This window comes from Nannospalax galili, unplaced genomic scaffold, assembly GCF_000622305.1.
Source record: "Nannospalax galili isolate Female #2095 unplaced genomic scaffold, S.galili_v1.0 scaffold54, whole genome shotgun sequence".
Lineage (NCBI taxonomy): Eukaryota > Metazoa > Chordata > Mammalia > Rodentia > Spalacidae > Nannospalax > Nannospalax galili.
In genome coordinates this window covers 5,764,431-5,779,748 of record NW_008341028.1, presented here as the reverse complement: position 1 = coordinate 5,779,748, position 15,318 = coordinate 5,764,431, and the positions used below count along the sequence as shown (strand labels likewise).

Here is a 15,318-nt window from a genome sequence, read left to right as displayed (position 1 = left end):
CATAGCCTACTCAGCGAGCTCCAAGCCAACAAGAGACCATGTATCAAAAACAAAAACAAAATAAACAAAAAACACCAGATGAATGGCTTCTAAGGAATAATACTGGAAGTTGTCCTCTAGCCTACACACACCTGCACACAGCACATACACACAAAAAAGAATATATTTTCATTCCTTTCAAAGTGTACTTTTTCTTCTCTGCCTTTATTAGTCCTTAAATCACTATAAAAACAAAGTGGTTACTGACTGGTTTACCTTCACTGTTGGGTGCACACCCTATCTGTGGTGGGTTAAGCATCTTGTGTTTGTCTTGTACTGCCACTTTCCATCTGGACATGCTCATGAGACTGTTTGAAAAGCAGAGCTTCTAAACTTTTTAAAACTTAGCTTTACTGAGATGATTCACATACAATATAATTCATCACTTAAAGTTTAAGTTCAGTGGTTTTTTAGTGCATTCACAGAATCAAGCAACCAGAGTCAGTTTTAGAACATTATTTTCTTCCAACAGAAACATCTCTCCCCTTAACCATAGTCCCCAGCTCTAGGCAACCACTATAGAATTTCCTATTTAGGACACTTCCTACAAATGAAATCATACATTATGTTGTCTGGCTTCTACTTAAGGTTCTCAAGTTCATCCATCAGCATCATGCGTGTGTCAGAACTTTGTTTTGTGTATGTATATGTGTGTGTGTGTGTGTGTTGCTGGAGATTGAACCCAGGGCCTCAATCATGCTACCATTCTACCACTGAACTACATCTCCAGCCCATGTACTTCATTTTTTGTTAAACATGTATATGTATTCATAGGGGCTTGGCGGGGGGGTGGCATGTAAATACTTGTACATGGAGGCCAGAGGTAAATGACAGGTGTCTTCCTTGATCACTCTCCCCTTTTGGGGGTGGGGGGTGTTTTTTTGAGACAGGATCTCCCTATAGCCAAAGCTGGCCTAGAACTCACTATGTGGATCAGGCTGGCCTCAATCTCTCTGCTTCCCTCATGCTGGGATTAAAGTCACGCACCACACCCAGCTCATCTCTCCACTATTAGATGGTTATCTCTCACTGAACCTGAAGCTTACTGATAGACTAAACTGGCTAGCCACCAAACCACAACGATCCTCCTATTTCTGCTTCCTCAGTACTGGGATTACAGGCACAGATTGCTGTGCCAGGCTTTTACATGGGTGCTGGGGGTCCAAAATCAGGTCTTCATATTAGTCTGGCAAACACTTTATTACTAAGCCATCTTCCCAGCCCCCTTCATTTCTTTTTATTGCTGAAAATTGTTTCTTTTTGTGGAATACCATATTTTTATTTATTTGCTCACTTCTCACTTATTTGTTGGGTATTTTGTTGTTTTACTTTTTAAAAAATATTTTATTTTTTATTTTTATTTTTACTTTATGTGTGTGCGTGTATTGCCTACATGTAGGTAAGTGCACCCATGTTGTGCAGTGCCCATGGAGGACAGAAGAGGCCATTGGATCCCCTGGAACTGGAGTTATGGACAGTTGTTAGCTGCCATGTGGGTGCTGGGATTCGAACCTGGGTCTTCTGCAAGAACAGCCTGTGCTCTTAACCACTGAGCCATCTCTCCAGCCCTGGGTTGTTTTCACTTTTAAAAAAAGATTTATTTTTAATTATGTGTTTATGGTTGGGGGCAGGGGTATGTGCACATCTGAGTGAAGGTGCCCATGGGGTCTAAAAGAGGGTTTCATAACTCATGGAGCTAAAGTTACAGGCAGTTGTGAGCTGCCTGATGTAGGTGCTGGGAATTGAACTTGAGTCCTCTGGAAGAACAGCAGGTGCTTTTAACCACTGAATCTCTTCAGCCCATTTCCACTTTTTTTGCTCTGAGGAATGAAGCTGCCATGAAGCCAGGCATAGTGGCATGTGGTTGTTATCCCAGGAATCTCTATATTCAAAAGGCTGAGGCAGGAACATCGCAAATTTGAGACAGCCTGGGCTTCATAGACTGTCTCTTAAAGAGAAAGGAAGTGGAAGGGGGTGGGAGGGAGAGAAGAGAGCAAGGGGGGAGGGAGGGAGGGAGGGAGGGAGAGAGAGAGAGAGAGAGAGAGAGAGAGAGAGAGAGAACTGTATATTCAAGGTGTTTGTGAGGGCTTACGTTTTTGTTTCTCTGGGGTATATGATACTGCTCTATTTAAGCCTTTGTGGAACTACCAGACTGTTTTTGAAAAGGTACATCCCACCAGCATTTTATAAAGTTTCCAATTTCTTCACATCATCCTAACTCTTGGTATTGTCCATGTTATTTGTTACAGCCATCCTGGTGGTTTTGAAGTGATAGCTCATTGTGGTTTAGTTTACATTTCCCTGGTGGCTAATGATGTTTCCTATGTTTATTGCACTTAAGTTATCTTCTTTGGAGGACTGTCTGCTTAAATGCTTTGACTATTTTTAAAATTATTTATTTTTTAAGTGTGCTTGTTAGATCTTTATAGGAAAAAAAATTTGCCTACTCCAGATCCTTTTCATTCGTATATTACACAAATGTATTTTAAGCTAAGATATAGATGGGGCTGGAGAGATGACTCAAGGGTTAAGAGCACTGGCTACTCTTGCAGAGAACCTGGGTTCAGTTCCCAGCACCCACATGTCAGCTAACAACAGTCTGTAACTCAAGTTCCAGGAGGAGCCCGATACCCTCCTCTGGCCTCCCCAGGTATTGCATGCATGTGGTGCACCTCCAAGCATAACACTCATAGACATAAAAGTAAGTAAATAATTCTTTTAAAAAGATACAGAGACCTAGAGACTATGATTTTTCCTAGATTCTAGACCTAAAGTGACTAAAATTTGAGTATATCATTTAATCAAGGGTTCTGTTAGTATAAACTGTTACGCAAAGGCTTTTAGACTATGTCAGTTCTTATGGCTAGAATTTGTTAGGCATAAAAAACACAAGCACAGAAAACCCACAACTTCTGATTTTATTGTGTGCTTTGAGCCCTTTAAGTTCCTATATCTGAAAAATATTGTGATGTTACAGGTAGTGATTTTAGTAGACCTAGTGAGCTCATTATTTGTCAGTCTTCTATAAGTTTTTTCCCTTTTCTTTCTTTTTTCCCCCTTTTCTTTTTAATAGATTATAGATGTCATAGATAAAGAATTGGTTCAACCTTTTGAGATTCTGTTTGAAGGAGTTGAATATATTGCCAGAGCTGGATGGACTCCAGAGGGAAAATAGTGCGTATGTTAAACTGTCACTTCTTTACAACTAATTTAGGATCCAGACTTTTAGGATGTCTGTGCTGTTGGCTTTGCCTTACAGTGGGATTTGCCTTCCCATATAAATTAACACTACCGTATTTCTGCTCAGGAATTTTTCCTGAACTCGGTGAACTTGTGGATTATAAATATAATTGTATTGCATTTTAATTCTCTTATATTAGCCAGTTATCCTTCATAGTGCTGTTCGTGGCTAAGTTGTATATAAAACTTAAAGGTTCATATATAAATGTGGGGTTTTTTTAATTGTATAATTTAGGCAGAAATATTAATAGAAACTTGCATGAGGACAATATAGACAACTGAATCTAATATAGATGACTGAAGTATCATAAAACTCACATTTGTAGACATTAATGAAGAAAACAGATTTAAGAAAGTCCCTTTGGCCAGGCGTGGTGGTAACATGCCTTTAATCCCAGCAGAGGCAGAAGCAGGCAGATTTCTGTGAGTTCAAGGCCAGCTGGGGCTACAGGGAGACCCTGTCTCAAAAAGGCCAAAAAAAAAAAAAACCAAAAAAAAAACCCACTTTTTTAATGTGTATGAGTGTAGCCTGCATGTAGGTAAGTATGCCTGTGTCGTGCAATGCCCATGGAGGACAGAAGAGGCTGTTGGCAGATCCCTGGAACTAGAGTTACAGACAGTTGTTAGCTGCCATGTGGGTGCTGGGTCTTCTGCAAGAACATCTGGTGTTCTGGACTGCTGAGCCATCTCCTAGCCCCAGAAAGCCACTTTTTAAAACCCTTGATATCTAACTTTTTTTTTTTTCCTTTTCCTTGTGGTGCTGGAATTAAACCCAAGGTCTAGTGTGTGCCAAGCAAGCAATCTACCTCCCAGCTACAATACTCCTAGCCCTCAAGCTTAACTTTTAAAATAAGTGTAGAGTTGGGTGTGGTGGTGCTCATCTCTCATCCCAGCACCTGAGAGGCAGATCACTGCACATCACTGAAGCTAGCCTGGACTACATAGTTCTAGGACTACCCAGATTACAAAGTAAGAGCCTATCTCCAAAAAAATCAAGACAAAATAAAACAAAAGATAGTGCACACCTGTAATCCTAAAACTTTAGAGGTAGAGTTCCTGGGATCAAAAGTTCAAGGTCATCCTCAGCTACTTAAAAAGTTCAAGACCAGCCTGGGTTACATGAGATTTTATGTCAACACAAACACACACAAAAAAACAGAAAACATTAATTAACTGTTTGTAAGTAACTTACTGTATGTTAAAGCATCTCTTTCACTGTAATTATAGAAATAGTTGTTAGGTACTAAGAGAGAGAATAAGAGGTTATTTTATTTGCTTTCTGAGAGCTTGCTTTATTTCTGGCGTTTCTCCTCATTCCTTTGAACAGTGCCTGGTCCATCCTTCTAGACCGTTCCCAAACTCACCTACAAATAGTTCTGATCTCCCCTGAGTTATTCATCCCAGTGGAAGATGATGCCATGGATAGACAGAGACTAATTGAATCAGTGCCTGACTCTGTGACACCACTGATCATCTATGAAGAAACAACAGATATCTGGATAAATGTATGGCTTTTTGTTTCTGTGACTTGGCTACAGATTTTCTCAGGCTGCTAAGGGAGATGAAGCTTTATAGCAAACTACCAAAGTGAATTCTTCTTAAGTTCAAAGAAATTGTGAATGTTATTTCCTCAGTTTGAACATTTCAGTTGGAATGATGGTTCCGGAATGGAGTATTTATAGACAGAGAGCAACTGCCATTGAGATGGCAGCTACTGTAACTACATATGTGTTCCTGCACATACTGGGTATCTAATACACGGGCTCAAATCTCCAGCCTCTTCATGTAACTGAGAGAACCTTCAAGAGTTGTGTCTAGAAAGGACTCTCTTAAGTTGGCAAATTATATAAAATATACTGGTTTTTATTTGAGTTTTGCATTTCCTATTTTAGCATAAAAATTAGATGTAAAATAAAGCCATCACTCTAGCTGAATGTAGGGTTCCTGTGAGTCACCTAAAACAGATGAACATCTGTTTTCCTTCAACTATTAGAATATTTCTCTTTGGAAAGCAAAAATAAAGAATGTTGTTCTTCATTGTTTCTGTAATAAGATTTATATTGTTGCATGAACCTTGTGTTGTGCTTCAAAGATTTCAGAAATGGTAAATCATAGCTTTTGGTCAGATTGTTCTTTTTGTTTTTTTTCCATTTAGAAACAGTTATTTCTTGGTGGATGAAATCTTTAAAGTAAAATAAATGTGAAATTCCCAGGTAAAACCTACTATTGTAAGTGTACTGCATCCCTAGCACTGACCACTGTTCATATGCAAAGATGCTTATCAAACAATTCTTTCCCTCAGGTAATTGTATGTGAAGTACTTCCACTGCTGTCTAGTAAATGAAGCTATTCTTTTTACAGATCCATGACATCTTTCATGTTTTTCCTCAAACTCACGAAGATGAAATTGAGTTTATTTTTGCCTCTGAATGTAAAACAGGTTTTCGTCATTTGTATAAAATCACATCCATTTTAAAGGAGAGCAAATATAAACGATCCAGTGGTGGGCTGCCTGCCCCAAGTAAGAAATCTTCTTGATTTATTTATTTTTTTTACATTTTATTTAGAGCAAAAGTGTATGTGTGTACACGTGCGTGTGTACGCGTGTATATGTTTATGTGTGTATACGTGTGTATGTGTGTACGTGTGTGTACATGCATAAACCACAAGTGTGTGGAGGTCAGAGGACAACTTGTAGGAGTTGGTTCTCTCACTTCACTATGTGGGTCCTGGGGATCAAACTCAGATTGTCAGGCCTGGTAGCAAGTGCAGTTACACACTGAGCCATCTTGGTAACCATATCTCTTTTGTATTCTTTTTTGGTCTTTTTGAGACAGGGTCTCCCTGTAGCCCCAGTTATCCTGGAACTCACTATGTAGTTCCAGGCTGGCCCTGAACTCATAGAGATCCATCTGCCTCTGCCTTTCCAAATGCTGGGATTAAAGGCATGCACTACCACACCCAGCTCTTTTGTATTGAGTACGTTAACTGAAATGTAAATCTATGCATGTACAAAACCCAGCAAATTCAAAATAGATATGTAATAAACTATTATTAATAATGAGTAATCACTGAATGATTGGAATACCTATTTTTACTTATACGTTTGCCTTTATTAGAATTTGTAACTAATTTTAAGTCAGCTAGTATTATTTTTATTAAAAACTTAAATTTTTTTGTTATCTTTTATTTTATGTGTATGTGTGTATTGCCTACGTGTGTAAGTGCACCCATGTTGTGCAGTGCCCACAGAGGTTAGAAGGGGGTGTCAGATCGCCTGGAAGTGGAGTTACGGATGGTTGTTAGCTGCCCTGTGGGTGCTGGATTCAAACCCAGGTCTTCTGCAAGAGCAGCCAGTACTCTTAACCACTGAGCCATCTCTCCAACCCCATATTTTAAAAACTTTTTTTTTTTTTGGTCTTTCTGAGACAGGGTCTGGTCTCCCTTTAGCCCCAGCTGGCCTGGAACTCACTCTGTAGACCAGGCTGGCCTTGAACTTAGAGAAATCCACCTGCCTCTGCCTCCTGAGTGCTGGAATTAAAGGCGTGTGCCACCATGTCTGGCACACATAAAAACTTTTAAAACATGTCTTATAGAGGGGTTGGGGAGATGGCTCAGTAGTTAAGAGTGCTTACTGCTCTTGCAGAGGACCTGGGTTTGGTTCTTAGCACACATATCAAGCAGCTTGGAACCCCCAATAACTCTAGCTCCAGTGGATATGACACCCTCTTTTTGTCCTCCACTGGCACCTGTGTGCACATAAACTCACACAAACACATGTACATACACACAAATTAAGAAAAATAGTAAATCTTTTTTTTAAAAAAAAGTTATATAAAGCCGGGCGTGGTGGCACACGCCTTTAATCCCAGCACTTGGGAGGCAGAGGCAGGCAGATCTCTGTGAATTCAAGGCCAGCCTGGTCTACATAGTGAGTTCCAGGACAGCTGGGGCTACAAAAAGACCAAAAAAGTTATATAAAGCTTGGGGTCATGGCTTAATTGTAGAAGCCTAGTGTACGTAAAAGTCCTGCACTCAAAAAAAGTAATAAACTTAAAAGTAAGTTATACATATCAGGGCTGGAGAGTTGGCTCAGTGGTTAAGAGCACTGACTGCTCTTGCAGAGGACCCAAGTTCAATTCCCTGCATCCACATGGCACCTAACAACCATCTGTTAACTCCAGTTCCGGGGAATCCAACATCTTCTTCTGACCTCTGCGGGCTTTGTATAACATGAGGGCAGGCAATTGACTCATACACATAAAATAAAAATAATAAATAAAATAGTAAGTTATATAGTCATTTGCTGTTTTTATACATTAGATGCTTTTCTTTCCTTTTTTGAAAAATATATTTGTTTTTTATTTATTTTTATTTATTTTTTGGTCTCACTTTGTAGCCCTGGCTGGAACTCACTGTATAGACCAGGGTGGCCATGTGGATGCTGGGAACAGAACCTGAGTCTTAGGCAAGAGCAACTAGTGCTCTTAACTGCTGAGCCATCTCTCTAGCCCCGTCTCTTTGGGGTGTTTTTAAGACAGTGTAGCCCTGGCTTGGTTCCAACTCTCCACAGTCCTCCTGTCTTGCCTCCCAGGTGCTGAGATTACAGGTATGAACACCTATGCCCAGCTCACACACACACACACACACACACACACACATGCAGTACTAGAAATTAAACCTAAGGCCTTCCTTTATCACTGAGCTATATCCCCAGCCCTTTCTGGTTTTTATTTTGAGACAGGAACTAGGGAAGTTACTCAGTAAAGTGCACAAGGACATGAGTTCCAATTCCTAGAACCAGCGTAAAATTGCTTGGCAGTGTGGGCCTGTAACCTGAGACATGGGGGTGGAGTAGAGATAAATGGATCCCTGAAGCACATTGGTCAGTGACCCTAACTGAAAGGATGAACTTCAGGTTCAGTGAGAGACCTTCTCTCAAAAAGTAAAGGTGGCGTGTGATTGAGGAGACACCCGATGTCCACCTTGGACCTCTGTGTACCTGCACACATGCCCACACCACATACACACACACACACACACACACACACACACACACACACACACACATAATGGAGAGAGAGAGAGTCTTAAATTAGCTTTGAATTCACAATACTCCTCAGCCCCTTGAGAAGCTGACTTCACTTATGTGCCACTGTGTCCAGCTTGAAGAGGCATCTCAATGTAATGATGAGTATCTTTCCATCTACATATTGGCCATTTATATGTATCTTATACCCTGTCTCAAAAAAAAATCTATTTTGCTGTTTTCACATTGTTTCCATGAGTCCTGTCATTATAGAATATTTTGAAAACTCATAACTTGCTTTTTTTAATATTATTTTTATTTTATGTGTATGAGTGTATTGCTTGCATGCATGTGAGTGCACCTGTGTCACGTAGTGCCATGGAGGTCAGAAGAGGGCTTCGGATTCCCCTGGAAATGGAGTTAAGGACAGTTCGTAGCTGCCATGTGGATGCTGGGAATCGAACCCAGGTCCTTTGCATGAGTAGTCAGTGCTCTTAACCGCTGAGCCATCTCTCCAGCCCCCCCCCTCTTTTTTTTTTAATGTGTATGAGTGTATTACCTGCATGTAAGTGCACCCATTCATGCAGTGCCCATGGAGGTCAGAAGAGGGCATTGGATTCAGTCTTTTGTTTTTTTTTTGAGACAGGCTCTTTCTGTGTAGCCCTGGCTGGCCTGGAACTCGGAAATCCACCAGTATTTGCCTCCCAAATGCTGGGATGAGAGATGTGCACCACCATGCATGGCTTCTTGGATTCTTCAAACTTAAGAGTATTAATCATTTGAAATAACTCAGTGTCATTTAGTATGCACTAAAGATTGTGTGCAACCACTATCTTTATCTAGCTCTAAAGCATTATGCCAAACCTAACATCAATTTTTTAAAAAATTATTATTGCACGTTTTTGGAAAACACAGTTTAGAAAACTATTCTTTCTTCTACATTGTTTCATTTGCTTATGGTCTGGTATAAAGTATTAAATTTTAATTGTATTTATCCTCAGGTGATTTCAAGTGTCCTATCAAAGAGGAAATAGCAATTACCAGTGGTGAATGGGAAGTTCTTGGCCGGCATGGATCTAATGTATGTTTTTTTTTTCTATTGATAAATTTGGTAAACCTCTGCTGTGTATGCAATGCAAAAAAACTGAGTAATGCAGTGTATATGTGTATGATCCTAATATTTTGAAAATATTGTTAGAGTCTAAAAGAATATAAGTTGTCCCAAAGGAAGAATCTTATTTTAAATTATAAAGCTCATCTATTTTATGACTCTGGTAGTAGATGGATGTGTTCTGGCTACTAAAGATCACCATTTTCAAATATATTGTTGCCATTTAGTAAAGCAACCTGTATGTGTGGGGTCTAGCAAAAATTGTAATAGAATATAAATTGAAAATTAATTTTCAATACATTATATTCATGCTGCCTCTTTTATTATTTTTATTTTATGTGTATGGTATATTGCCTGCATGTGTATAAGTGCACCCGTGTCATGCAGTGCCCACGGATGTCAGAAGATGGCATCAGATCCCTAGAACTGGAGTTACAGATGGTTGTTAGTGGCCATGTGGGTGCAGAATCAAACCCGGGTCCTCTGCAAGAGCAGTCAGTGCTCTTAATCATTGAGCTCTCTTTCTAGCCCCCATCTTTTTTAAAAAAATATTTATGTTTATGTGCATTAATGTATTGCCTGCATGTATATAAGTGCACTCATGTTGTCCAGTGCCTGTGGAGATCAGAAGAGGACTTTGAATTTCTAGAACTGGTGTTATAAGTGATTGTTAGCTGCCATATGGATGCTGGGAACCAAACCTGGGTCTTCTGCAAGAGCAGCCAGTGCTCTTAACTACTGAGCCATCTCTCCGGCCCCCTATACATGCTATTTTACATCAGAAATTATATTTGCTATTCCTGAGGTAGAAATAGTCTTTCATTCATCTTAGGTCATAAATTAAACCTTTTAGAGGTTAGACTAATAGGCAAGAGAAGGGAAATACACCCTATTTTGTTCTTACCATGTAATTTTCTATAGTAATTCAGTAAAGTTTGGGGACAGAGGTTAACTTTTGTTGTTTTTTTTTTTTAAAAAGGTGGGCATAGTGGGGCACACCTCTAATCCGAGCACTCAGGAGGCAGAGGCAGATAGATCTCTGTTAGATACAGGCTGGCCTGGTCTACATGGCAAGTGCCAGGCCAGCTGTGGCTACAGGGAAATCCTGTCTCAAAAACAACAACAAAAAGAATATTGTAGGCAACTTTTAAAGGCTAATTTCACTGGGATACTCAAATGGCCTTCTGGTTATATATAAATAACATTGTTTTCTTCTGGTTGGGGACCTCAGATACTAGTACTATTACTTGAGGAAAAAAATCTCATTGTGAAATTGTAGGTTCTGAAAACAAGAAACTAAGCTGGGTGTGGCAGTGCACACCTTTAATTGCAGGGGATCTCTGAGTTCAAGGCTAGCCTGGTTTACGTAGAAAGTTCCAGACCAGTCAGAACTACACAGTGAGACCCTGTCTTTTTTTTAAAAAAAAAAAGGTGAATAATGAAGTAATTTCCTGGGGAGGAGTGTGGGGAGATGAGATACTTAAAAATAGTTGTTGCCGGGTATGGTGGTGCACACCTTTAATCCCAGCCTGAGTTCAAGGCCAGCCTGGTCTACATAGTGAGTTCCAGGACAGGTGGGGCTACAGGGAGACCCTGTCTCAAAAAAGACCAAAAAATAAATAAATAAATAAATAAATAAATAAATAAATAAATAAATAAATAAATAAAATTGCTTTTAGCCTGATGTGGTAGCACACATCTTTAGTCCCAGCACATAGGCAGAGGCAGGCAGATCTCTTTCGTCTTCAGTATGTAAAAATTTTGAAATTTTAGTAAGCTTTCAGTTGACTAGCAGAGTACTTTTTAAATATTTATTATTTTTATGTGTATAAGTGTATTACCTGCATATGTGTAAGTGCACCCATGTTTTGTAATGCCCTGGGAGGTCAGAAGAGGGCATCAGATCCCCTGGAACTGGAGTTGTAGATGATTGTTAGTCATCATGTGAGTGCTGGGAATTGAACATAGATCCTCTGCAAGAGTAGCCACTGCTCTTAATTGTCAACCCATTGTTCTAGCCCCAAGATTTTTTGTGTGTTGTTTTGTCTTTTTTTTTTTTTCCTCTCTTTTTGAGACAGGGTCTCTCTGTAGCCCCAGCTGGCCTGGAACTCAAGACCAGGCTGGCCTCGAACTCACAGATCTGCCTGCCTCCTGAGTGCTGGGATTTTGTTTTTAAGTAATGTAATACCCTCAGAGAAATGCCACGCTGTTTTGGGTCAAATCAAGAGTCTTTTATTAGCCAGCTGTCAAGAGGAGATCAATTCCCCAAAAAACTCTCAACCTCGAGGGGAGGCAGAGTGAGGTTTATAAAGCCTGAAACTACAATTACATCCTTCCAGGGTCAGAGCCAGTAGTTATATCAAATTATAGTTATACCAGACCAGGGACAGGTCAGTTAACACAGAGGTTTTCAGTAAATAGAAATTTTCAGTTGGGAAAAGCAGGTTTCTAAAAATTGCAGAGAATGAGCTCCATGGAGATGCAGGTGTAGCTGGGTAAGAGGAGATGCTACCTGAGTGGTAGTTTCCCAGTATTGGAGAAACAGTGTACTCCCTGAATGAAGCTACAGATGCAGCCTTCTTAGGATGTTCTAGCTGGCTGGCTGGCTGGCTGCAGTGGGAATGGCTGGGCAGAAACACAGTGAAGCAAAAGTCAGCTAGAACAAAATGAACTCAGTTTTGCCATTTCAAATAACAAAGAAAGCCATTTATTTAGATTGCTGTAATTTGGGAAGAATATAGGTGAATTCAGTTCTGGATAGTAACTTCAAAGATCTTATCCAGGACTGGGGGCATAGCTCAGTGGCAAAGCACTTGCCAAAAAAAAAAAAAATTCCACTTATTATATAAACTATACCACTATTGAAGCTGATTGATTCTAGTTACTTTCAATTCAATATTCACTTTTGCAGATTTATACAAAAGATCTTTAAAAAAGTACTAACTTAACCCTGCACTGAGAAATAAAATTAATGTCTTCTAAGTTTGCAACTAAGGTACAGTATAGGATGTTTTCCTTTAAAGAATTGTTATTTAGGGGGTCTGGAGAGATGGCTCAGTGGTTAAGAGCACTGGCTGCTCTTACAGAGGTCCTAGGTTCAGTTCCCAGCACCCATATGGTGGCTAACAACAGTCTATAACTCCAATTCTAGGAGGATCTGATGCCCTCTTCTGGCCTCTTTGGGCATTGCATGCATGTGTATACAACATACACGCAGGTAAAACATTCATACACAAAAATAATAACAAGAATTGTTATTTTAAGGAAATAATTCTCTAATTTTAAGGCAGTACACAGTCTAATCAGATTAGGAAATGATACCAATAGTGTGTGACTCAGCCTTTTAACCTTCTGGATAGGAGCTATTTTTAGCTGTAAACAAAACCAACTCAAGCTGATTAGCATGGTAGCAAAATAAAAACAAAAGAAGCCCAAGTCAGAGGGCTCTGATGACCGCACAAGATCAGGGGCTGTCTGTTGAATTGCTGGCCTCATCTTATATTGGTACTGATGTGTGTTGTCATTTTGGCAGATCCAGGTTGATGAAGTCAGAAAGCTGGTATATTTTGAAGGCACCAAAGACTCCCCTTTGGAACATCACCTGTACGTGGTCAGTTATGTAAATCCTGGCGAGGTGACGAGACTGACCGACCGTGGCTACTCCCACTCTTGCTGCATCAGCCGGGTACTGAGTCCCTGCTTGAAAGGGGTTCCTGTGATATAAAGCTCTGTGCTCAGATAACAGTCCTTTTGAATGGTGTGAAAGTTGGTGAAGTTGGCCTGCAGAAACCTCATTGTCCAGGAGAAGCTTTAAAGTGCTCAGCCTCACTCATCATTGTGTATTTTGCTTCAGCCTTAGTGCAGATGTAACCACAAATAATCTTTCCTTTTCTTGTAAAAACTATAATTGTCTCTCCTTTCTCTAGCATTGTGACTTCTTTATAAGTAAGTACAGTAACCAGAAGAATCCACACTGTGTGTCCCTCTACAAATTATCAAGTTCTGAGGATGACCCAGCTTGCAAAACAAAGGAATTTTGGGCCACCATTTTGGATTCAGCAGGTACACTTTTTCTCTGAGCCTTACCTTAACTAGGATTAATACAGCAGCTCACTATACCTGTGGCCCTTGTCCATGTCTCCTGGATAGTCTTCTTATCACTCAGCCCTTCCTGGCCCTTAGCTGCTAGACTTGGGGTAGCTCCCACCTCTTCTGTTCTATCACCTGCTGTGTAAGATGGATTGCCTGTCACCTAAGCAGGAACAGGTCTGGAAAGTCTTTGTGAAAAGCAGATTAAGATAATGTATTCTGGGGCTGAGCGGTTAAGAACACTGGCTGTTCTTGCAAAAGACCCTGGTTAGAATCCCAGCACTCATGTGGCAGCTAACAACTGTCTGTAACTCCAGTTCCAGGGAATCTAACAGCCTCTTCTGTCCTCCTCGGGCATTGCATGACACGGGTGCACTCACCTACATGCAGGCAATACACGCATACACATAAAAATAATAAATAAAATTTTTTTTAAAAAAGGGGGACTGGAGAGATGGCTCAGTGGTTAAGAACATTGACTATTTTTGCAGAAGACCTGGGTTTGAATCCCAGCCCCCACATGGCAGCTAACAACTGTCTGTAACTCCAGTTCCAGGGGATTTAACAGTCTCTTCTATCCTCCACAGGCATTGCACGACATGGGTGCCCTTACCTACATGCAGGCATAACACGCATACACATAAAATAAAAATAAATTAAAAAAAAATTTTAAAGAACTGTTTGAAACTAGAAACCCTACCTGGGTCAAATGCATAACAAGCATGAAGTTTAACAAGTATATTTCCAAGTCTAACCACAAGAGGGCAACAGTTGGCAGCGATAGAGAGCCAGAAAGGAGTGGATGGAGAAGGGAGCATTTAATCTGGAATGTATTCTAAATTAAGAAGACCCTTCAAGCAGGGGGAAATGCAGCTTTAATGAATAACCAGCTGGTAGCTTTCTGAAAGTTGTAAAGTTCATACAGTGACCATCTATTTTTTTAAAAAAAAACAACAAGCTCTGACAATTTTTTTTTAATAATTATAATCTTTGAGAATGTCATACAATGTATTTTGGTCATACTCACCCCCAGCTCTTCCCCTTAACTCTTCCCAGATCCATCCCCAACTTCATGCCCTCTTTTTTTCTTTCCTAAATTTTTTTAAGATTTATTTTTTTATGTATAAGTGTTTTGTCTGTATGTATGTAAGTGCACCTATGTCATGCAATGCCTGAGGAGCCAGAAGAGGGCATTGGATCTCCCAGAACTGGAGTAATGGGTAGTTGCTAGTTGCCATGTAGGTGCTAGGAACCAAACCTGGGTCCTCTGCAAGAGGAGCCAGCACTCTTAACCACTGAGCCATCTCTCCAGCCCCTTTTTCTTTTTTAAGAATAACCCAAGTCCAGTTTGTGTTGTCCATACACTCCTGGATGAGGGGCCATCTGTTGAATTGTGGTAGACCTATAGGAACCACACCCTTAAAGAAAACTGACTCTCCCTCCCCTCAGAAGCCATAAACTGTCCATAGCTCCTCAGTTTAGGGTGGGGGCTCATGAGCTGCTCTCCAGTCCACACTGGTGCAGATCTTGTGCAGGTCTTGTGCAGGCAGCCACAGCTATGAGTTCATGAGTCCTGTCATGACCAAAAGACACTGTTTGCCCCAGTCCTCCCTGACCTCTGGCTCTTTCCGCCCCCTCTTCTGCAATGGTCCCTGAGCCTTGGGGAGAGGGCAAAATTTTATTAAATAAAAACTTTCCTGGTTTACTTTTCACCAGTCTGCTGTGATGCTTCTAATAATACCAGAATCACTTGGATCAGTGACAGTGTACACACCCTGCAGGATTTTTTTGCACGCTGTGCCCAGTTCAG

The 15,318-nt window shown here is 40.4% G+C and overlaps 1 protein-coding gene across 4 annotated transcripts in view; it reads left to right on the top strand.

The window, feature by feature from the left end:
* Nucleotides 1-15,318, top strand: part of Dpp8 (dipeptidyl peptidase 8) — a 70,274-nt gene that overhangs the window by 31,623 nt on the left and 23,333 nt on the right. For all 4 annotated transcript variants that reach the window (XR_003850023.1, XM_008836317.2, XM_008836320.2 and 1 more), the window contains 6 exons: nucleotides 3,113-3,213; nucleotides 4,607-4,784; nucleotides 5,641-5,800; nucleotides 9,310-9,389; nucleotides 12,952-13,104; nucleotides 13,346-13,481. Coding sequence is in view for 3 of the 4 variants with exons in the window: in XM_008836317.2 (XP_008834539.1) it covers nucleotides 3,113-3,213; nucleotides 4,607-4,784; nucleotides 5,641-5,800; nucleotides 9,310-9,389; nucleotides 12,952-13,104; nucleotides 13,346-13,481 (808 nt within the window). In the remaining variant the exon portion in view is untranslated. The remainder of the gene's footprint in view (nucleotides 1-3,112; nucleotides 3,214-4,606; nucleotides 4,785-5,640; nucleotides 5,801-9,309; nucleotides 9,390-12,951; nucleotides 13,105-13,345; nucleotides 13,482-15,318) is intronic.